Here is a 24,936-nt window from a genome sequence, read left to right as displayed (position 1 = left end):
ACTTACATAAATTTTTCTGAAAAAAAAACAAAAAACACGTGTATTATTTGAACTGTTAAGTTGTTTAAATTGACATTTTTGCTGGATTACATGGTTTACAGCATCTTCGTGGCAACGAAGTTGTAAAATTGGCTATAACTTTACACAGAAAAGGTTAGCAAGCGATTTTATCACACTGAAATCAATTTAACACACATAGTGTTTACATCTTGTGGCTATACTTTTGAAACAGTGAGGATTTTAAAATTTACGGATTGGCCCCATTCACTTCCATTGTAAATGCCTCACTGTAACCCAGATTTTTGTGTTTTTTCAAAGAAAAGGAGGGATGAGTTTAAATTCATTTTTGTGGCAATAAACATTTTGCCACAAATGCTTTTGATTGCACTTAACTTGAATTGAACCTGGAACATCTATTTAATATGAGATCCTAAAAACTATACAATATGTACAAGAATTATACAAGAATTACAAAAATGTTGTTTTAAACTGTCAGGGGTGCGCTGGAGAGTAGGACTCAAATACAGAGGGATATGTGAACAGTTCTTTATTGATGGCACACAGAGAAAAACAGGTGAATAAATTCAGTGGGGAATGTAACTGGCACAGCCTGCAGAGTGGAATGTCCGATGAGGAAATAGAGGAACTGATGATGACTGGAAGACACCTGGGCGGAGGAGGATTTGAAGATCGGCTGATGGTGAGCGAGAAGAGTAATCCACAGAGGTGAGTATAAATCCAACAACAGGTAAGTCCATAGGTAATAATCCATATGGGAGCGGAACTAAGTGAGAGCACAGAACAAAATAACAAAAGACAAAATGATGGGCAAGACTGCATACAACAAAGAATACTGAACAATCTGGTGAGATGAACATGACACACAAGGGAGAATAAATAGGGTGGTGAAATAGGGAACAGGTGAGGGTGATTACCTCATGAGCGGTGCGTACGAGCATTCCCATGGGAACACTAATCACGCTGGCCACAAGGCAGAGGAAAACACAAGCGGGAGACGAAAACAAACAGACAGACAGGAAAAACCAGACAGACCCACTGAGACCATGACATTTCATTTTCACCTCCCATCCACATCCCTATCAGAGCTGGGCACAACCTCGCCACCCTTTCCCATTTACCCGCCTCTTAATTTCCGTCATGATATAATTATCAAGCTTCTCAAGGAGAACATTTCCTTGCAGTAATTTCCTCAATGACACCTCTTGTCTTCTAAAGTTTTTGTTTCTTTTCTTTTCCTCAATGTCAAATTAAAAATTATCAAATGGTTAGCAGCAAGTAAATTATCCTATGATGGTTAATGACGGTTAAACTAACATATCTCACGCACTTTACATTAAAAAAAATGATCGCGAGGTGCTTGCTATTTAAAAAAAAAGTTACAAGTTACATTTATTGTTACAATTTACCAATGTTGAAGTATTGAATTTGTTGTAGGCTATTAGACAAGGCAACTCCATTAGTAGGCTGATCAGACAATGTCAAAGCCTGTCTTTTTATTCTTAAGAAAAAATAAAAATGTTCTTAAGAAAATATTTGAGAGCTTAAGAATTGTTCAAGAATTGCACTGAGGAACATTCTTACGAACTTAGAATTTATCCTGAGAATATTTTTGTGAATTCGCAAGGCAGGTTGGAGGAATGTTCCCACAGCAGGACCTGTGTTCAGACTGGACACTTTGCAGGAATAATGACATCTTGCAAAGCCAAGCGGACTCTGGACTCAATCTTCCAAGACACCGCCGCCACCACCCTGTTTGATGGGATGACGGAATCTGGGGAGGTCGAGTAGATCCCGGATTCAAAAAAGCGAGGTAAGGCATCGGGCTTAAGATTCTTAGATCCGGTGCGATACAAGGTGGTAAAGTTAAATCTGTCAAAGAAAAGTGCCCAGAGAGCCTGTCTGGAATTTAAATGTTTTGCAGTGCAGATGTACTCGCGTTTCTTTGATGTACTCAAGGTTTCCTGATGTCGTAGTCCTGTTGCACTGGGGTAAGATGGTGAGAAAAGAATGTGCAGGGGTGCATTCTCTTATCCGATGTAGATCTCTGGGACAAAATGGCCCCTACCCACACCTCCGACTAATCAACCTCCACCACGAACTGGCGAGATGGGTCAGGGTTAATGAGGATGGGAGCTGAAACAAAACAGCTCTTTAGTCTTTTGAACGCAGACTGTGCCTGCGGAGACCAAGCTAACAGTGTCTTGGTGGAGGTTAAATTCATCAAAGGAGCGGCCATCTGGCTAAAATTCCAGATAAACCGCAGGTAAAAATTGGCAAACCCCAGAAACCAGCATTTGAAAAAAGAAGCATTTCAAATTGCTCATTTTAATTGGGCAAAATGACTGCTTGATTGGAAATGACGGCCAATAAAAATATACCCCTGGGACATGAAAGTGCTTGAAATTGAAGAAACACCCAATCACTGTTAAAGATACAGTAAAATAGAGATATGTTGGGGGAGGTAATTATGATGTTTTGAATTGACGGCAAAGACTGAGGTGTGATTGCTGGTACAGTCTACATGTATATGGAGCAGCATGTTGATTGTATTGCATTTGAAATGGTTTGCCTTCATGCATCTGGGATTGAATACAGTCACAAGGGACCTGACCAGCACACTGAGGCAAGCAACAAGATGTTGCTGGCATGGCTTCTTTAAATGCATGAGATGAATGGACAGGTTGTGCATTCAAATCAACTGGAGTTGCAACATTTGGGTATGAATCTGGCGGGATTATGGAACAAGTAGTAGTAGACTTGACTGGACCAATAGATACTCGTCTCATTTGGCAACACATTAGCTGTAGCCATTGTTTCATGTGATGTATAAGTGGAGTACGTCAAATTCTGGATGATTTTGCCCTCTGTCATGGTTGATGTCTCATTTGCACAAGTTGAAAGGCATTTGCCTTCATCAGTTGACATGGAAGGAAATGCCATTTACTCTGTGGAGGCCGTCCTGACAAGTTTGGCTTGAATTGGGTTTATTGTAGTTGCAATTACAGGAGAAACTGGCTCATGTGATGCTGAAACAGGGGAGTATGTAAGATCAGTGGCCACTTCTAGTGGCTCAGATGTTGGAGGGCATGGTCTAGACTTAGTTGTTACTTGTTCAGATGATTCCTCTAGACTAGAGATTTGTCGATCCACCAGACTAGAGGTAGCTGTTTCAACAGGTTCATAAACTGCGAGACATGTTTCCGAAGAGTCTTTGGATTTCTGTTGAGGTGAAACTAAACGGTTCATGAATCCCTTAAACTTGCTGATTAATTCAGCCAATTCTGATTTGATGTCAACTGATATGTTGGATGTTTCTGAGATTCTGCTATTAAAGACGAAGCTGATGCTGATTCTGTCTGCTCATCGTGGCCCTCATCTTTTTCAATTGGGACTGAACCACAATCATGTACTTACAAGGGATGGATGATGTTTTGATCAACACAGTGTTTGATGTAAACTCAATCTCGCTAAGTGGAACACGCTCAAAGAGCGCTAAACCCCTCCGGCAAGTACAATTGGAACAAACGATTGGTGGTGAACACTTATTTTTGGCTGTTTTGCAGAAGACCAACACTGCCTCCATTTGGTCTGCTCCTGCTAAAATGCTCAGAATTCCATCTTCATTCAGTACTCATTGTAATCAGCAGACTTCAGAGTAAGCGGAGCATCATCATTTTCAGCGTCATAAGATGTCAACAGACCAGCTATTTAAGAGACAAAACAGATGCTTTTTTTAAATTTATTTTTGTATTGTATGTATACTGGAAGTATAAGTAAATTTTGGTAAATGTATTTACAAAGGAACAAACAAATTTTCATTGGTTAATAATATTTCATATTGATGTAGCATGTGCATTACCTCTTTCTTCTTGAAATTCCTTTACAAGATCAAGCATATCAAGGTTTGGCTTCTCTGGCAAAAAAAAAAAAAAAAAAAAAAAGAAAAAAAAAGAAAGAAAAAAAAGATTTGTTTTTTATGTTATTCTGGAAAGAAAGAAAAAGAAAGAAAGAGCCCTTACAATGTACCATAAAACATTTACTATAGCAGTACCATGGTACAGTGAAAGTATAAGATAATAATACCACTGTATTTAATGATTATTAAATTAAAGAAATATTCTGGGTTCCATAAAAGTTAAGCTCAGTCAACAGCATTTGTGGCTTAAAGGTGATTAACACAAAAAATAATTTTTACTTGCCCCAAAAATCTGGGTTACAGTTAGGCTCTTACAATGGAAGTGAATGGGGCCAATCCATAAACACTAAAATACTCTGTTTCAAAAGTACAACCACAAGACATAAACATTATTTGTTGTTAACATGATTTCAGTTTGATAAAATTGCGTTCTAATCTTTTCTGTATGAAGTTATGTCCAATTTTACAACTTCGCTGCCATGACGATGTAACTTGGTAAACCCTTAAAACGACGATTTAAACAACTTTACAGCTCTGCTTTAACAGAAACATTGATTTAAGTGCTTTAAAAAAAATTATAAGCTTTACATTTCTGCCTTTAAACCCTCCAAAATTGGCCCCATTCACTTTCACTGTAAGTGCCTCAATGTAACCCAGATTTTTGCTTTTTTTTAAAGAAATAATTTTTTTGGCAAATGCTTTTGATTGAACTTAAAGAGATAGTTCACCGAAAAAAATAAAAATTTCTCATTTACTCACCCTCATGCCATCCCAGATGTGTATGACTTTCTTTCTTTTGCTCAACAAAAACAAAGATTTTTAAAATAATATTTCAGCTCTGTAGGTCCATACAATGCAAGTGAATGGGTACCAAAATTTTGAAGCTCCAAAATCCACATGAAGGCAAGATTAAATTAATCCATAAGGCTCTTGTTAAATTCATATCTTTACAAGCAATATGATAGGTGTAGGTGCGAAACAGTTCAATATTTAAGTCCTTTTTTACTATAAATTCTCCTCCCTTCCCAGTAGGTGGCGATAAGCACAAAGAATGCAAATCACCAAAAACAAAAGAAGAAAATGAAAGAGGAGATTTATACTGAAAAATGACTTAAATATTTATCTGTTTCTCGCCCACACTTATCATATCGCATCTGAACACATGGATTACATTTATGTTTCCTTTATATGCTTTTGTTTTGGTCACCATTCACTTGCATTGTAAGAGCTGAAATATTCTTCTAAAAATCTTAATTTTTTTTGTCTCAAAAACATGGTAGTAGTGGTACCACATCCGAAAAATAGGGTAATTGAAAGAAAGAAAGAATCTAGTTTAACATTTCATACACACCTTCTTTCAAGCGAAGTAGCTCCTTAAAATAAAATTATGTGAATTGATTTACATCATTAGGCTGTATAAGAATAACAGTCCTAGTGAACCACTCCAGGACCGTCTTCAAGCCCAGAGGGATGTTCATGTCTGGTGTTTGTTGTTTATCCATTTCATCGCCGTTTTAAATCTTTCACAGTAAACACGGTGAAGTTCTGGGTCAAATGGTGTGGACAGACAATCAAAGAATTGATTGCGGCTAGCGAAGATAATCGTAAATGTTATATTTACAAGCAAAATTTTGTTATTGGTGAAGGTTGCGATGAAGGCTGTGCGCTGGTCTTGACTCTCTCGCTATGTGCTCTCCATGGACACAAACGCGAACATCTGCAAAGTTAAATTTTAGTAAAGTAAACTTTTCTGTCACCTGCGCATGAACACATTTGAGTCGTGTGCATTTATTATAGAAATACATAAAATAACAAAATAATCAAATTATAGTATGTGTAATATATTTTATTATTTTATGTCGTATTAAAATTTTAATAATTGGCTAACATCTATATATACTAACAAAGTTATTGCGGTGCAAGGAAATGGCATTTTAATGATTTTTTAATGAAGAACAATCAGTGCTTTAACTATAATGTGGACTGAAAACTTGGCCCTTGTCATTGAGAATGCATGTCCCAATGTACAGCCAGACCCGAGACCAGTTCTCGGAGGGCCACCATGTTAATTGGTTTACCAACAGAAAACCATATCCATTTACTATTTAGGAATCAGGGAATTTTTGCAATAATGGAGGCAAGGAAAAAGGTGAATAAAACAAACCACTATCTGCCAAAATGAGAAAAACAGGCTGCATTTAGAAATCAAATTTGTGTCAGCAAAGAAATTTTCACATAGCTTTGTGCTCGGCAAAATCTTGCTTTGACGATTATAATTCAATTAACATAATGAACACAAGAACAGTGTTTGATGGTAAGTTTCATTGTTATTTTATTATTGAAATTTTCATAATTGTATTGTCCTCACAAGGTATAAATACCCTGAACATCCAATACTGACACATTTCACAGTGAAGACATGTTTTGAGTTTCAATCAAGCCTCCTATGTTTGCCTCCTCCTAACTTAGCCACCAGAAGGGCTTGTCAATAGAGAGTCATATACAGTTTGGTGAATAAACCACACAGGAGGGACCAACATTTTACATCTACTGGGCCGAGAAAATAAGGAAGTGCAAGTTTCACAACAATTTCACAATATATACACCGATTCAAATCAATTCAGGTTATTCAGAGGCAAAATTATGAAAAGGAGATACTGATGTACTGTTAAAAGTCTACAAATCATAAATTTGGGCCAGCAACATAATTACAGAAAACATCTAGCACAAAAACAATTACAACTTATGGCTCATCTAAAACAACAAGACAAAAATATATAAATGAAAAGACTTCCTCTGGCCCAGAGAAAGTACATTGGTTAATTGCGCATGGTTTATCACTTCAGAAAATATATCTTGCTGTCACAAGTTGCTGAGCAGCAGAGGACATGGCAACGAAGGGTATGGCAAAGTAGATGCAGCTACTCTCTAACTTAAAATACAACATTTCAGATGAGATGCAATTAGTCATGTTTTTCCTATTCCTGTCATAAAATCTTGCACATTTAAAAATCACTAAAGGCCCCCTGACATTCTTTAGGGCTAACAATCATGATGGGAGATGTAGTCTAGTGTTACGACAGACATTGGCAACATATGCATTACATGCATACAATGAAAACAGCCAACATTGAATGCAATAAGTTTCAATTTGCAATAGCATGTTAGCCGTACACTTCAAAGGTCTGTCACTAGACTAGATTATTCGGCCAGACCGATTTGGTCTTTTCGAGATTATTGGAATTGGGCCAATAACTGTGTTTGTCATTTGCTAGCATCAAACTGTTACATATATCAGTATTATTACTGCCACCGGCCACCCACCTCTCTAGATATCGGATATCGAAAATTTATTGGCCAGGCCAATATTTGGTCTTTTCGAGATTATCGGAATTGGCCATTAACTGTGTTTGTCATTTGCTAGCATCAAACTGTTACATATATCAGTATTATTACTGCCATCAGCCACCCAATTCGCTATATATCGGTATCTGCAATTTATTGCCCAGGCTGATATTTGAGCATTTCGAGATTATCGGAATTGGCCGATAAATGTGTGTGTCATTTGCTCTCATCAAACTGTTACATATATCAGTATTATAACTACAATTGGCCACCCAACTCCCTAGATATCAGTATATGCAATTTATTGGCCAGGCCAATATTTGGCCAACATATGAAGATTTCAAGATTACTGGAATTAGCAGATAACTGTGTGTGTCATTTGCCATCATCAAACTGTTCCATATATCAGTATTATAACTGCTATTGGCCACCCAACTCCCTAGATATCGGTATCTGCAATTTACTGGCCAGGCTGATATTTGGCCGATATTTGAGCATTTTGAGACTATCAGAATTGGCTGATAACTGTGTGTGTCATTTGCTATCATCAAACTGTTTCATACGTATATAAGTAGTATTATAACTGCCATCGGCCAACCAATTCCCTAGATACCGGTATATGCAGTTTATTGCCCAGGCTGATATTTGAGCATTTCAAGATTATCAGAATTGGCCAATAACTGTGTATGTGTCATTTGCTATCATCAAACTATTACACATATCAGCATTATAACTGCTATCGGCCACCCACCTCTCTAGATATGTATCTGCAATTTATTGGCCAGGCCGATATTTGAGCATTGAGAATATCAGAATTGGCCGATAACTGTGTATGTCATTTGCTATCATCAAAATGTTACATATATCAGTATTATAACTGCCATCGGCCACCCAACTCCCTAGATACCAGTATATGCAATTTATTGGCCAGGCCGATATTTTAGTATTTCGAGACTATCGGAATTGGCCGATAACTGTGTGTCATTTGCTTTCATCAAACTGTTACTGTTATATAAGTATTATAACTGCCATTAACCACCCAACTCCCTAGATATCGATATCGGCAATTTATTCCCCCCCCCCCCAAAAAAAAACCCTTTTCAGTCAACCACTTGATTAGACATCACTATGGAGCATACAATCTGAATTCGACATACAGATATACATTTGGATACTATTAACTTGTTGAGATAAAGGGTTACATAAGATATTTTATAATTTTATGTGTTATCTTACTACTTCTATCCCATGCTATTGTATTTTGTATGATAGGGCAAGCTATGGTAAATGATCTAACCAGTTTGTCTATTCAATACACTATATTTATATTGTGTTTTATTGTGAGAGTTTGCCTCAACATTTCTATATTCCACATGTAACAATATATACCTTCTGCATTACAGAACAATCCCAAACACACACAGACAATGTACCTGCATTGTGAAATTGGGTGTAAATGTGAAAGTGAAAATGAGATATCATTGGGATGGACCAACAGCTACATGTTAAAATAACCAACGGATATTCATGAACCATTACTGATACTAGACTAAATGCAATGTTTAAACAAATAATTTGTGAACTCATCCTCATCCTCTTAACTTTAAATTTCTCCTCCAGAATAGCATGGTAACTTCAAATGGCTTTCATTGTAAAAAGTGCTGGACAGGAGTGGTTAAAGTACAGTGCACTTTCGGTTGGACAGGGTCAATGTGGGACCACTTCCTTTATGGAGGCAAGGGCAGAATGGATACGGACGTGCAATCGGTTCTCAAAGTCGTACCCAGTGTAGTTCTCCTACAAGTAAACGTATTATCACCAAAACAAATTCACTCAATCGAGATACCTCAACACCAATGTTTAGTTAAGGTCTTACCTTAGCCTGAAGCAGTAATGATCTTCCTTTACTCAGAGTCTTAGGGGAAAAAGGGTGAAACTACATTTAATTACAACAAACAATTCCCATAAATTTGTGTTAAGGAATTTCATTCATAAAAGGGACATTGCTTTATTTAAAGGAGCAAAGTCCAATACTCCAGTATGTTAATCCCTTATTTTATTAAGTGCAAAAACTTTCAAGAGATTATCTTTTTAGCCAGAGCTGGGTGAAGTATTATTTACAGTATAATGGGTTGTTTTGAAAATAACAGCTTACATCAGCTTTCTTAAAACTGAGTAAATAAGGTACATTTTATCCAGTGACTTGAATATTTGAAAATAAAAAGAATGAATGTTTATTTTACAAAATGACTCATTGAGGATAGTACTCTGTTTCTGAGGATTATGCATTTTACCTCAGGTTTGGCCAGTAACACGCAGCCCAGCTCATAGCAGGAATAGGGCTGAACATAGCTGTTCTTCAGACGACCATATTCATCCTGTGCTGCCAACTGAAACGACTATAAACACACAAACATAAGCATAAATACAGTACATGAAGGAAAAAAAAGATATGACCAAGAAATTAGTAAATTATGCCAGTAATTAACAAATTAAACACTTCATTTTTGATACATGTTTCAGATGAAAGATAAAACAAACCTGGATGGCATCTATAATATTTCCAAGACATTTCTGAATAGCACCAAGCAGCAGATGCTTTAGGCCCAGACTTGACTGGTCATCCAGCCCTTGTAGAACTGAAAGATAAAGCATTAAAATTAGCACTTGAGCAAAAAAACAAAAAAACAACAATAACCCAAGAACTTAAGACTGATAGATGATGAATAAATCTTTAGTCACTGTGGTCTTCTTACCTTGGTTCATAAGCTGGAGTTTGGAGGAAGAGCAATTTGGAAGAGCTTTCCATAAGTACAGCACCTCAACAACACCCAAAATGCATAGCTCTCGTGTAAGGGACATTTTCCTCAGTCTCTCTGCCTGGTGAAACAAAACAAAGTAGAGGCAAAAGTTTTAGTCTTACCATTAAATAATTAAATGTAACACACAGTAATGCAAAAAGTCTGTATATATACAAAATACAGAAACTAATTGTAAAAAGAGGTGGAACAAACCCTTTTGAGTGCAAACTGCTCGATTTGATTGTTCTTGCGCTTAAAAAGCTTCTGAACGTCTTGGAAAACGGTCTTGGCTCCCTCAAGATCACCAGAGGCTCCCTGACATACTTTGGGTTGAGAAAAGGAAACGTTTAGCTATTAAAAAAACAGCGTTAAATAGGTCAAGAAAGAGCAATTGTGAGAAATGAAATTTTCTGACCTCCAGTGAGGTAAGCATAATAGCACTGCGACCATCGGGATTCATTCTTCAGTCGTTCAAAAGACCTGAAGGCATCTTCAAAGTTCATCTCTATCATGCTGCACCAACCTGCAAATTAAAGAGGTTTACAAACTTTACATACAAAATTTGCAAACATCTTCAAAGTTCATCTCTACCATGCTACACTAACATGCAAATCAAAAAAGTTTACAAACTTTACGAACAAAGAAAGTTTACAAACGTCAAGTTAATTTCTATAATTCTGCACCAACTGGAAAATCAAATAAGTTACAAACCAACTTTATGAACAAAAACGGTTTACAAAATCTTCCAAGTTACAAAACAAACAAATATAAAATAGGTGGGAATGTTTAGAACTTTGTGAAAGACAGGTGTTCCAATTCTGCAGAAATCTGCAAGCACAGATTCTGTGTGGGCCTGAAAAATAACCAAATTATCAATACTGACTTCAATAACAACTAGAGCAGCCGTACCGATTTCATAGAGGCACACGTGTTGAATCTCTCTTTGGTCTGAGGCGAACTCCAGAGCATCCTGGAATGACGCCAGTGCACTGTTGATTTGGCACTGAAAGTAAAACGACAAATATAAGATAAATATGCTTGCTTAATTATAGTCCAATGGAACAAACTCCACTGGGGGCATTATGCTCTGTCACAACAAAGGGTTTCATCAATATTTACTGAGTTGTGGTAGAGAGAGCAAACAGACCTAAGTGCCACACCTTATTTGAAATATGCCCAGTATTAAAGAATATCTACCATTGCACGTAGAATTTAGGTCAAACTGCAAACAAGCCACGACATCTGAAAACATTCTTAATCATCAGACTGCCCCAGGAAATATAAACATGTTTTCTGCTCTAACAGTGGTGTAATGTGAACTAAGCATTCAAAGGCAGTGTATAATTTGGATTCGACATGTTTTATATAATGATTGGCTTTGGATTCCTTCCATTACAAATATGTGACTAACACACCCACAGAATAAAGTAAGTAATTGCTGTGGTTACATACCAATTAAATATCGACTCGACTGCACTATTGTTTATAATGATTTACTGTAATTGTGCCAATCCATTATCCAACACAAAACATCTGGTCTGGTTTTGATGCGTTATTTCTTCATCAAATAACTTCTTTATCCTAAACACACACCTCTAATCTCTGTACTCGCCCCTTGAAGAAGATGAAGAGAGAGGAGTTTGGGTAAACCATTGCATTCTTCTGTAGAATGGCTTTGGCCTCCAGCAGTCCAGCGTGCGAGTCAGAACCATCCAGGGCAAAGAAGGGCTGCACCACTGTGTGATACCACAAGAGGGCCAAACTGATAGACAGAAAGAGAGAACCAAAGAGATAAAAGATACTCTGTTTTGCTTATCTGATCTATGCAATTTCTGTTATAATGAGAGAAATGTACTTCTATATAATGGCATAAGAAATTTACAAACAAACAAGCCCTTGTGCACTTACAAGCAAAGCTTTGTTCTCCAAAACAGAGCTACTAAATTCTGAAGGTTTTCTGTTTCCAATTCTTTACATTTATGCATTTGGCAGATGCTTTTATCCAAAGTGACTTACAGTGCACTTATTACAGGGACAATCCCCCTGGAGCAACCTGGAGTTAAGTGCCTTGCTCAAGGACACAGTGGTGGTGGCTGTGGGGATTGAACCAGCAACCTTCTGCTTACCAGTTTTGTGCTTTAGCCCACTACGCCACCACAATTCTTTAATGAAACCACACAAATCACATTTAATAGTACTGCATGAATCTGGGGTTCTGAAACATTTTCTTGCACATTTGCACGGCCTTTCCCTCTAATGCCATTTATCTCTAATTGTGACCTTTCAGTCACAATCAATTATGTAACCTCAGCTTGAAACCAGTTCAACGGTATGATTGCATGCGCACAGTACTTCAGAAGCAAAGGGCCATCCATGAGATACGAGAGGGTGCAAAATTTGCCAAATACAGGACTTCAAGTGCTGCAATGTGGAAACTAGCATCTGTATATTTCTCTGATGGCTGATTTACATTGTGTGGGCACTCATTTACACATGGCTGACTGGAATAATTACATAACTACTGCTGTAGATTTGTCATGCATTTTTCGCCACATATCATGAATATCCCAACATTTCCCTCAAAATCTATCACTTTTATTTTGTGCTCCACGGCTATGACCTACCTCGTTTTATGTTTCGTTTTAAAAGAGAAATTCGTACATTTTCTGAAGAAAAATTAGTGGTGCTTTGCCATGTAAAACCAAAGTCCATCTCAAGGCAAGTTAGTCCACTCTGCGGTCATCTTGGGAACGCTCACGGGCAGCTATTTTTTATGGATGCAAGCATCATAAATGTACAGCTCCTATCTACTTGAATGGGGAAAGACTGAGATCTCCAAAAACGGTTGGTCAAGATTAAGATCACAGAACATATTTCAAATCAGCAGTAAAATTTGACAACAAAGGCATCCTAAATTGTGCATCTTTAGTTCAGATCACGCAAATAAAAAAAATTCAAGCCAATGTGTATACGCATTCTTGAGTTGACTGACAGGCGATGTCTGAATCTAAAAGGTGATTGGCTCTTTTACCTATAAGGCAGGACTTCCTTTTCTACAACTGCCATATTGGCCTTTCCAATTTCTCCCATTCATTTTAATATAAGTGCTCCATCTCGGGCTAAACAGTCTTTGGCAAAACGCACCATTATGATCCTAGGCTGTTGTGAATGGTTGCTAGGGCATTGCTATGAGGTTGCCATGGTGTTCTGAGTGGTTGCTAGGTTGTTGCAATGCAGTTGCTAGTGTGTTCTGGGTGGCTGTTTACTGGCCCAAGTCAAAAGATCCACCCCTAAGTCTCTATGATATTCTGGAGCATAGATAAGGGAACCCTCCTTCAATGTAAACATATGGGATTATTCACGTTTTATCAGAAAGACTCAAGATTGCTAGAAGAAATGCAAATGAAAGGATATTATATCATTTGGCGTAAGCCCCTTCCTACGGTTTAGCACTCCGATGCTTGCTTGAACCATCAGATCCTGCCAGAGGTGATGACGGCAGGGGAGCAGAGCTTACCACCGCCCAGGACAGGACCTAAACTGGTGGTGATGGAAATCGGTGATGGGATGAAAACGGAAGTATGCAAACAATGAGAGGCAGCTGAGCAGGCTATAAAGCGGGGGCTGTATTGTGATTGGATGGATACCTGATAGAATGAATCCCAAGATCTTTAGGCTAGAATTATGCTTACTCTTACATTGTTGTTAATGTGTTGATATGTGGTTGCTAGGACAGTGCTAGATAGTTGCTAGTATGTTCTGGGTGGTTGGTTGCTGGCCCAAGTCAAAAGAGCCCACTCCCCAAGTATCAATGATATGGCTCAGTGTAAGAATAAAGTTTTTTTTTTCTTTCCACCTGTTTTATCATAGGCCAGGCTAACATTGTAAGTCTGATTGCTTAGAAAAGTAATAGCACAGCTCTCCTCAAGTTGCTAAAAAAAACGTAGGCAAGTATTTGTATGCAGATGCGAGCGCTTGACCAACACACTGCCAATGCTCGGCCCAGTTGAACATGCTTATCGTGTGTTTTTGTGTTAATGTGGTGGTAACAAACCTTAGTACTCAAGGGGGTGATAGAGTTACCTTAAAAGTCTGTCATTAAACTGGATGTGCTATCATTCAGGTAAGTTGCTAGAAATATATTTACTTTGAAGATATACTCTTCAAACTGTTGCTCCGTCCATGAGAGTTGTTGACTTGAAAGAGAAAACTCACCATACAAGCGGAGAGTTCACACTAATGTTCACTGAAGCGCCCCTTGTAGCAACATTGAGAATGCAACACGAACTTGCGTGTGTTATGAATTGCGGTTTGACACATTTCAGAATGCAACATGGACAAAAATCAGCCTTGCTTAGCTAGAACCATTCACGTTGATGTCCTTGCGTAGAGTATGTTTTGGCCTGAGCTATAATAATAGTGATGCTTGCACTACCAGAAAAAAAACCTCCAAAACAATCACAATGTTACAAATTTCTTAGTAAGGCATGCACACTTACATGGCAAGTGGTGCTTTCATATCTTTGCTCTCACTGGCGTAGGCTAAGGATGCAAGACCTTGGTGGCGATCTCCAGGAAAACCCAACAGGTTTACGATCTTGAGCAGGTGTGGAGGTACCATTGAAATACACAGGTGAAAAAGCCCATAACCAAAGCTGACAGAACCCTTGAGACGATCCAGAACCTCTTCTGTTACTCTGCCGCCACTTTCTGTTGAAGATGTGTTGTGGTTGGCTTGATCGGAAGCCAACGCCCCCTCCTGGTCGGAGGACCGTCTGCGACAGGCTTCCTGCAGTTGGCTGATGTCACTATAGCATTTGTTGTACATTTTCCAGGCCTTGCGGAGGATCCAGCCCCCTTTGATGTAAGCTAAAGAGAGAGAGATAATTATGACATTTATTTGATAATAACAAAAACACCTCTACGTGGTGGTATGCAAATGACGCAATGACACTGTAAAGCTGTTTTTTCCATGAATCAGCATTATTCTAATGTAAAGTATAAACACTCAGCCTTTAAAATCCACCTGAGACTTCCTGTTTGACAAAACACAGCACGGCGAGATAGATCTGGCAGTCTGCCACGATGATTTGTCTCTGCAGACGATCCAAAACCTCCACCCCTGATCTCTGGGAGTCCATCTAATTTGGAGATACAAAAGATGTCATTAACGTCAAGAAAAACAATCTGGCAAGAAATTCTATACAGAACTTCACACTCATTTAAACTCACACTCTTCTTGATTTTGTTACGGATGGTCTCGATGACGCCAGCATTGTCACTCTCGCAAAGTTTCTCAGTAGTCCTCAGGTCATCGCTGGCCATCTGCATTTTCTCCTCCTCGAATGTCATCATGGCATTCTACAATGACGCAAACAATATTTTGGCAACATTTCAAAAGTTTGTAGTCTGTGCATTAAAAAATGGTAGTCTGTAAATATTCCTTTTTAAGAATTTTTTATTTTTAAATCACATTCAAAAGGAGAAAAAAAAAAAAACAATGGAGCTGTGGCACAGTGTTGCTGAAAGTGCTCTTGTATGTGACGCAAGTTTGAATCTGGCCTGCAACTTGTTCCAGTCTCAACATGGTCTTATAGAATCACGTTACTATAACTTGATTTTTGCTAAATGATTTGTGGCTTGTTGTATGTACCACGGCAGTTACCTGGTGATATGAACACTAGAGGCGCTACAACAACAAATGGCAAATTATCAGTTTATAATCACCTACTTTTCGCATTGTTCCTCACACAATGCTTCCTTATGACATCAAAACACTATTATAGTGCATGACTTGTAAGACGATAGCCTACATTTTAACATTTGCATGATATAACCAAATACATTTACTGTACAAGATTGTTTGATTGGAATCAAATTTCACGGTAGCTTAACTGATAAAGCATTGCTCTTGCGATGCAAGGGACCACACTACGAGCCCTTATGAGCATGCTAGTCGACACATGATCTGAAAGTGTCAAAGCAGCACCACACAATTACATGGTTGCTTCAACTGTTGCGTTTTGTATCTGAAAATTGCATTTAATTACACTATCGGTTAGGCTAGGTTTACGTTTAAGGTAAGGAGGTTAGTTTTCTTGACTTCAGACTCGATAGACCATTAACCTTAAAAACCTCATCTGTTTGGGAGAAAATTTAACTAACTTTTAGCGCCACACAGTGGGCATTTTCACATTGGAAATGCAGCGATATGTGTAAGATACCACGTAATATCATTTCCAATATCATGTCACCACAGTCACATAATTTTCTTGAGATCAGACTACCCAATCTCATTTCTCAAAAATATTCCTGATACTACTGTACCTGTCACAGACGAGAAAAACAAAACAAAACAAAAAAAAAAAACAGGCAAAACCCGAAAAGAGAGCCATATATTGAAGTTGAAAGCAAGTGGCGTTGTAGTGGATAAACAGAGAAATCTATTGAATTCTTACAGTGAGAGTTTAAATTGTTCCTTGTATTTACAGAAATAAAATTTTGCCTAAGCAAAAAAAAATAAAAATAAAAAATAAATAAAGTCAAAGCAAATGACACCCTTTTTAAGTACATCTAAAATTAGTCTTTTTTTTTGTTACTGGCAAATAAGGGTACATTGCTCACTAGACATCCTTTATGTAACAGGAAGACAATGTTAAAGTGCAAAAATGCGCTAATATGATTGGACGAAGTTGCATAGACAATACCGAACACATGGGCCCAACAAATGGCCCTTTCAAAAGAGATGCGGAAACACTAGTGTCCCTTGCAAAAGGGAAAAGTAAAATGAGAGGCCTACATTGTTGCTACCACACAATCCTTAAATAAAACGCACAATGCAAATAAAAAATGTTTATATTGTTATTATATAACGCTCCCAAACACAATAAATAGTGAATGTCACAAGCCAAAAGAGAAATTGTACAGTCTTACAGTACAAAACCATACTTGTATAATCCTGTATGAATAACATCCTGAAATGATATTAACATCTATTGTTCAAAGCAAACAATGGTTGGTTCATACACTACAATATCGCTCTGTTTCTGTGCTATACTTATAAACAAATTAATTAAATGGTTCTTCCTAATAAAGGAGCACAAAACATGGCAACTACACTCATACTAATGGTAAACAAAAACCCAGTGTTTTGTAAAGTAATCCTTTTTTGTTGGCGGTACGTCAGTGATGACTAGCACTTGTCTAGCCTTGTGTAGTTCCCTCCTCTGCTGTCTGTATTTTGTTTTTAGATAATGTGTAAAACAGTATGTATTTTGCAACGATAATCATTTCAAGTAGTCGTATGCTTCTGTGCATTGTTGTCACATTGCCTCACCAATCTCTCTCTCTATATTACAACCTCCTTTTCTGTCTTTCTCCATACCTTTGGTCTTATTTTCTCTCCAGTATATAATTTCCTGTCCTGTACTTCTAGTAATGGGCTAGATGAAACATGTGCAGCACTGCAGGAAACAGGCTTGCAGTAGGAGTATGTATGAGAGCGTGTGCCGACTACAGTAATAATGATAGCAGAGATGGATAGGCATGATGCATGATGTCGTCGACCAAACTTATAAGACATGAGACTTTAAGAGGGCTCAGCCGATCGCTCACACATGAAGCCAAATTTTGCAACTATGCGACTAAAAATGTCTGTGTGCACTGAGAACCTTTCACTGCGTGTTGAGAGTAAAAGTTTGTTTTGACTCATTATGTGTTATGTGTGTCCATGCAATCCAGTTTCATTGAATTTATTTTAACATCCGTTCTGTTCTTTACAGTTAGTTGTTGATCAAAAACAAAAAAGCATTTAATTCCAATCGCATTTAGCACAGATGCGATAGAAGCCATGTGACTGCTCTCTTATTAAAATGCGCTTAACCAAAGCACTTCTGTGAAATGCTCGCTGAACTGCCGCTAGTCTTAAAGAGACAGTACCATTTTAGCACTTCTTTTACATTTCAATGTAAATACTTGTAAATGGTACAAAGTATGCATGCAAACAATAAACACGTAACAAAATACATATATATTATGCAATATAATTTATGCAGTTCCAAGACTGATGGAATACATGGAATCTGTACATTTCGAAAAAGATCAAATGTGACCAAAATGACGTAAACTGCTTAAAAAAATAAATAAATTATATATATATATATATATATATATATTTACAATGTACCAAGTTAGAAGGCGCCCTGTATAATTAACAGCATTAGCTGATATAAAATGTCTTTATTATGCAAGAAAAATTAATATTATGACTGAAATGTACCCAAGTACATTGGAATTTAATCGAAATCGGAATTGAAGGCTTGTGAATCAGAAATCTGCATCAATACCTAGCCCTAATTTTGAGTAAATATTGTGTAAATGTGGGCTTGTTTGACTTTGTAAGTACTAACAACTAAAATTCATGTCATGGCGTTCACTTACCAAGAAGCTGACGAAACTGGCCCCAAAGCTCATTAGCGGGCTATGAGTCCTGAAGACAAAATAGAGAAACAAGTTTCATGGATTATGGTTAATCTGAGGTCATGAGACAACGCACAACACAAGAAATGCCATTGCCTACATGCAGACTTTATTCATGTAATTGTGCAAAAAATGAATAATATCTGGAATCCAATTTTCCAAAAATATTTCATAAAACATTTGCAAAGGGTGGGGAAATGTGTAGAACTTTGTAAATTATGTACAGTACAGTAGTCATGGATTCTGTGCAGGCCTGCTCATAAAATTATATTTCAAATTAAACAGGGAATTAAGCTCTTAAGAGCATGAAACATAATATATGTATATCCATACCCTTTAGAGTGTCATTAAGTAACAGTTTCATCTGATATAGACACAAACTCTAAGGACTCAACCACCAATGTTCACATGCCCTGTCTCTTCAGTTTGATGCAATATGGGCCTATATAAGGTTCTAATATTTGCTAGATCTAAGATTAACCTTTTAAATCACTATTAACACCCAGTGCGACTAAGTTAATCAATCCAAAAATGTAGGCTTTCTTCCACCTTAAAAGTGTATTTATTTTGTGACTTCCTATTCAACACACATTAAATGCACCTCTCTCCAGTGTCTAAACCTGAGTTTCGCAACATGAGCACCACGTTTTTACGGCAAGATATTGTAAAGTTGAAAGCAGTTCAGCTTTATAAAGCACATTTACCCCCTGCATTTTGCTCCGTACTGTTGCGCTCTGTCCAGCTGTTTTGAATGCAAGAATGCATCCTTTGTGAACAGTGTACCTCTAATCTCCACTGTTCAATGTGAATATGAAGTTTACAGGCCTTAAAGGGGTCATCATGACATGAGGAATTACATTTTCCTTGATCTTTTGAAATAAGAGTTCATTGTATTATAAAAACATACTTTAAGTTTCAGAACTCAAAACTTCCTCGCCTGTGCAAAAGTATCATATACTATGTAATATACCTGTTGTCATGCCACTAATATTACTCTAAAAAAGAAGAAAAAAAGAAAATCACTTGTTGCTCTTAATTTATATTTTCATTTTATTATTATTCATTTTATTAATGACAGTTGCTGCTGCATGATGGCTATTATAATAAATGCCATTATTTTCATTTTAATGTAATTTTTTAATTTTCATATAATATTTTATAATCTTTAACTTTAAAAATAAAGGAACGTGTTCAATAGCATGTTTTTGCTGTGGAATCAAAACTGATGTAGAGAATCGAGAAATGTCACTGGTTTGGTAATGTGACAAACCTAGCGGTCTGTATGTTTTTTTTTCTTTGAAATCACCATTTAAACTCTGTTGTTGCTGGGACACCAGATTATGTTATTTTACTTTATGTGTAAGATTTTTTTTTTATATTGTCAAAACTATGTTGCTGTTCCCCTTTCTACTTGACTCAAGTTTAAAAAAAAAACAAATGAACATAAACTTCTTTCTTTTCAAGGCCTTTAAAAAATAATGCTTTTTAAAATTAATTTTAAGTATTCTGTTTTAATTTTATGGCATTAATTAGGGTCTGATCTATTTTTAGTTATCATTGTATGGTTTTATTTTAGCATCATGTGAATCACCCTAATTGTGTTTAGTGAATAACTTCCTCACTGTTAATTTACACCTAAAATATATTTTAAAGGGTTTAATTAATTTTATTTGTAATTAAAAGTATAATTAAATAAATTAGTTAGAATTATTTATAATAACTACTTATAATTACTATTTTGTAATTTAACTGAACATAAATTTATGTTTTTTTTAAAGAGTGACCAACTGTAACTGTGCATATAAAGAAGTGGAACTCTCTTAACTGTGATGTCATAATAACTCATGTTCAGTGTCAGTGCAATGTTGAACTTGCTTATTTCAGGCTATAAAAGGAGCTGAAACCTTCAGTTTATGACCATTTGAGTGCACGACCTGCTCACTTCAGCTGCCACTGCCAGTATACAGCTTTTGACACAGCTCTGTTTGTATAGACTGGGACAATGGCCATTTTATACTAACTGCAGAGTTTTCTACAGAGAGGATCAGCGACCAGCCAGGGTCTTTATTTCTGGGTGATCTGCACCCAGAAGTGACTGAAGACGGGCTGCTCAAGACATTCATCCTCTTTGGTGCCATCAGTTCCATGTGGGTGTGTAAACCCAGCAGGAACAACTGTCAATGGAATGGATACATCAACTTCATGCACCATAATAATACTGCTCTTGCACTGGACTCTCTGATGATTGAGCCCCTCTTTGGCAAGGCTTCAGCTGTTCGCTTTGTCAAAGAACTGGGAGGAGAGCTTGAACATGGCAAAAGCTAATGCCATTTTCGAGGAGAACTAGGAAGAGAGCTCTGATGCAATTAATATGGTCGTGACTAGAAGGTAACCTTCCGGTTATCCAAAGTCCCGTGAAAGCTGCATTTAACGTTCACAACAGGGCTGTCAAATGGGCCAAGAACCTACATTCAATTTTTTTCCTCAAAATACAACCTACATTTTTAATTACATTTAAAAAAATACAATATTTTTTGTATGTAAACACTCGCTAGATGAACATCTTTGATTGTTTCGCCATGTTTCGCTGTTTGTTCAGCGTCACGTACAGGCGCAGTTTTTCAGATGCTGTGACACTCACCCCCAAACCTCATTACAATCCGGGTCACGGTACCACTGTAACTGGTCCTGCTCAACCCGCTCCGAGAGGGATTTGAACCAGCGTCTCTGGTGTAGAAGGCAGGTGCTCTAACGAGGAGGCTAAAGGCTACAGCCTCTAGTGTCAGTCACTAATGCGCCTCTTGAGGCCAGGGGAGTGAGGTTTACACACTGCACAGCACGTACCAGCTGGCTACCGTTTCAAATGTGATTGGTCTGAAGTCATCATCAGTGCTTGGCACATATCCAAAATTCGAACGAACAGTTTTAGCATTTGAATGTGCGTTTTTTTCTTAAATTCGATGAACATTCAAATTTCGAAATTGTATTTGTGTTTATATGGAGTCACACAGAAACCCTAAACCAACCCCAACCTCTAAACCTAACCAGTTACAGCGAACGAGACTCTCACGAGACCTGGGCTTCTGTGGGGTTATCTTCTAGACACAGTCAATTAATTTGGCCCTCCATAAATATTTAGATGAGCAGAAGAATAAGTAGGTCCTATTTTGCTAGCACAATTTTACTCCTTTTTTCATTCCAAAGCTTACTGAGTGCATTAATTTTTGAGCTGAATAAATAATAATTGTTAGTAATAATATAACACTTAGGATCGATATATTATCCTCGAAACCAATCAAAATCTTATTATTTCAAGAATGTCACGTGCCCTTAACTGCTTCACTTTAAAGGTGCACTCAGTAATTTTTTGGAAGTATTTCGAAGTGACTTACATTGGGTTACACTGACACCTAGTGGCCTGGATGCTGCATCATTCAAACACAGTTGTTTTCAGTTACACATGCCATTGTAGAAATTCACTATGCACAGTAAACCAGGATTAATTTAATCCAGTAATTAAAGTGTCCAATAACAGGGCAGTTACTGAGATTTAGAGAGTAGTATTCAGCTGGTGGTGTGATGCTAACATGGCTGCCCCCATGAGGCGCCCCTGCCCCATGTAGAATAAAAGAGGTTTTATAAGATTACTGATATGTCTGAACTCTTCATCTCACATGAGTGGTCATGATTTTATACATATGTTCAAAATTACTATTAATTTCATTAGAAGTAAAACTTTTTAAATGAGGAAAAAATAATTACTGAGTGCACCTTTAAATCCGCACATCTATGACTGTCTGTGAAACATGTCAGTCTGGCCAAAACCATCATCCGCCACCCTGTACATCAACATCGCTTCTCTACAAGCAACTGACAACCCCACAGACAAACAGTTTGCAGAAGGAGGCAACCAAAACATTCGTCTTGACTTCACGCAAGCAGAACAGAAACTCATCTTAAAAAGATCTGATTTACAAACATTCTAAATCATAAACGTCTCAAAGACATCTGCTGAATGTCGTATTGACATCAGAGACATACTTATTGACATGCGTCTTAAAGACGTATTGCAGATGAGCAAACAACATAAAAATGCGTCTTCCAGATGTAAACACACATCATATAGACGTCTGGGTGATGTACGTTGGCTATCATGGTATTAATCTTACCTGTATCTCTTAAAGAGCTCGTCGCTTTCTTTGAAGCCATTGTTGAGCAGCATATGAATGCCCTGAAATGCCAGTTCGGCGTCATCTATCTGTTCGGCTTTCTCTTCAACCTGCTGTTGCGGGTGCTCGGGGCCTGCCATCCTCAATGTTTCCTCCTTTATACGACTATAAACTCTCGCTGATTAAAATGGACCCCATAAAACTACAAAACACCGCAGAGGATATTGCTTGTCTGCTTGTTTTGTTTACAGTATGACAATCACTCCGCAAGAACCGACTCACGCTTAATTTATCAAACAATCACCGACGTGCCAACATTATTCCATTACTGCTGAAATATCGTCTGGATGTAGTTTGATCCCTTCCGTGTCCGATCTGCTGCGCTAAGATGTTTTTAGATCCGCAAACGTCCCCTCCATTATAACGAGCTATAAAAAATCAGCCGGTGTTACTATGTATCCAGTTCCTGAGATGTTTGGTTCCAGTGGGCGGAGCAAACATGAATATTCATGAGTGATCCTGACATGCGTATTGAAGTGGAACTGAAAATGTTAGCGCACAACCCTCATGATTCAAGTTCAACTCGTTTGAAGGATTATTTCAAAAAGGTAATTAAACGTTGACAGAGTTAGTCTAAACTACAACAGTTTACATTTCTGTAACGTCTGTTAATTTGTCAAAAGTGTTTTGATGGGGCCTGGGTTGCTCAGCGAGTATTGGCGCTGTCTACCACACCTGGAGTCGCGAGTTTGAATCCAGGGTGTGCTGAGTGACTCCAGCCAGGTCTACTAGGCAACCAAATTGGCCTGGTTGCTAAGGAGGGTAGAGTCACATGGGGTAACCTCCTCGTGGTCGCGATTAGTGGTTCACGCTCTCAGTGGGGCGTCTTGGTAAGTTGTGCGTGGATCGCGGAGAGTAGCATGAGCCTCCACATGCTGTGAGTCTCCGCGGTGTCATGCACAACGAGCCACGTGATAAGATGCGCGGATTGATGGTCTCAGAAGAGGAGGCCAATGAGACTTTGGTGAGTAACCGCACCACCATGAGGACCTACTAAGTAGTGGGAATTGGGCATTCCAAATTGGGAGGAAAGGGGATTAAAAAAAAATACAAATACAAATAAATAAAAAAGTGCTTTTGATTAGTCTGTGCGCTTTGCATTCTTGCACGAATGATTACAGCCACTTTAGGATACAGAAGAGCAAGCTTAAGCCACTAACCCACCCCGTAGCTTTTTAAATTCTTAATTGTGCTCTTCTGTTGTATATTATTAAGTCATTTTTTGCAATAATTCATAGGTTGTGTAATATTTTTCTACAAAGAGGTGTTTTATTAACAATTAAGGTTTCAATGCTACTGTAATTGGCTGACAAGAAATAAAATAAAACAAGTTATACTTTCGGTGAGTCTTAACACTTTATGGCAAATTTGCTTTACAAAGGATGTTTAAATATTTCTACTGGAAACAAGAAACAAGTTTCTGCTTATATCACAGTTAATAGCCTGATGGCAGTTCATGTAGGTCACTTATCAATATATGCCACATAATATAATTTGTATGCTTTGTTCTTGTGGCACGTTTATTATTATTATTATTATTATTATTATTATTATTATTATTGTAGTGTGCAGAGGCACCAGTTCTCATGGGAAATGATGCACAAAAAAAAACAAAAAAAACAAACCAGGCCAGCAGCTACCACAAGAATATATATTTTTTAACTGGGATGATAGGAAATAGTACATATGTTATCATTACCAATATTATGAATGTTATGTTTTAGTTTTGTGTTTGTGATGCACTTGTTTCTACAAAAGACAACCAATTTGTGTTTTGTATTTTGGTACAAATATGATTTCATAGAAGACACTGCGAGTGGACATTTTAGTGTGTTAATGTGAAAACTAAGTTGGAATTTCAGTTTGCTTTACAAAATTCAAATGTGTATTAACCTGACATGAACTTGTAAGAATAAATTCATACTCATGTGATGCCAATGTCATTGTATCATTAAGATTGAATGTGAGAATCTCTTTCAGGTTGCATGTGAGAGCTGCAGTGGCTGGCACCAATGGAAATATGTTATCCAGGGAAATATGGAGGCTGTTTCATTTGTTCAGTGTGCCATGGGCATGTTTTAAGAAACTATTTTCTGGGGCACTTGCTAATCTTGTTTCATAATTTTATATTTTTGAAGCTTTCGTT

At 37.5% G+C, this 24,936-nt stretch overlaps 1 protein-coding gene across 1 annotated transcript; it reads right to left on the bottom strand.

Annotated features, from left to right (window-relative positions):
• Window positions 1-6,252: 6,252 nt before the first annotated feature.
• On the bottom strand, window positions 6,253-23,202 carry LOC127438977 (tetratricopeptide repeat protein 39C). The gene is made up of 14 exons (XM_051694939.1): window positions 22,731-23,202; window positions 18,523-18,571; window positions 15,316-15,444; window positions 15,110-15,224; window positions 14,583-14,952; window positions 11,677-11,845; window positions 10,993-11,086; window positions 10,499-10,606; window positions 10,297-10,406; window positions 10,039-10,162; window positions 9,824-9,921; window positions 9,577-9,681; window positions 9,159-9,197; window positions 6,253-9,079 (listed from the first exon to the last, which is right to left on the bottom strand). The coding sequence occupies exons 1-14, from the start codon at window positions 22,868-22,870 to the stop codon at window positions 8,990-8,992; spliced, it is 1,740 nt and encodes a 579-aa protein (XP_051550899.1). The 5' UTR covers window positions 22,871-23,202; the 3' UTR covers window positions 6,253-8,989.
• Between the last annotated feature and the right edge of the window lie 1,734 nt (window positions 23,203-24,936).

This window comes from Myxocyprinus asiaticus, chromosome 50 (assembly GCF_019703515.2).
Source record: "Myxocyprinus asiaticus isolate MX2 ecotype Aquarium Trade chromosome 50, UBuf_Myxa_2, whole genome shotgun sequence".
Taxonomy (NCBI): Eukaryota; Metazoa; Chordata; class Actinopteri; order Cypriniformes; family Catostomidae; genus Myxocyprinus; species Myxocyprinus asiaticus.
Note: the sequence above shows the minus strand (reverse complement) of the source record. Positions and strands in the feature narration are given on the sequence as shown.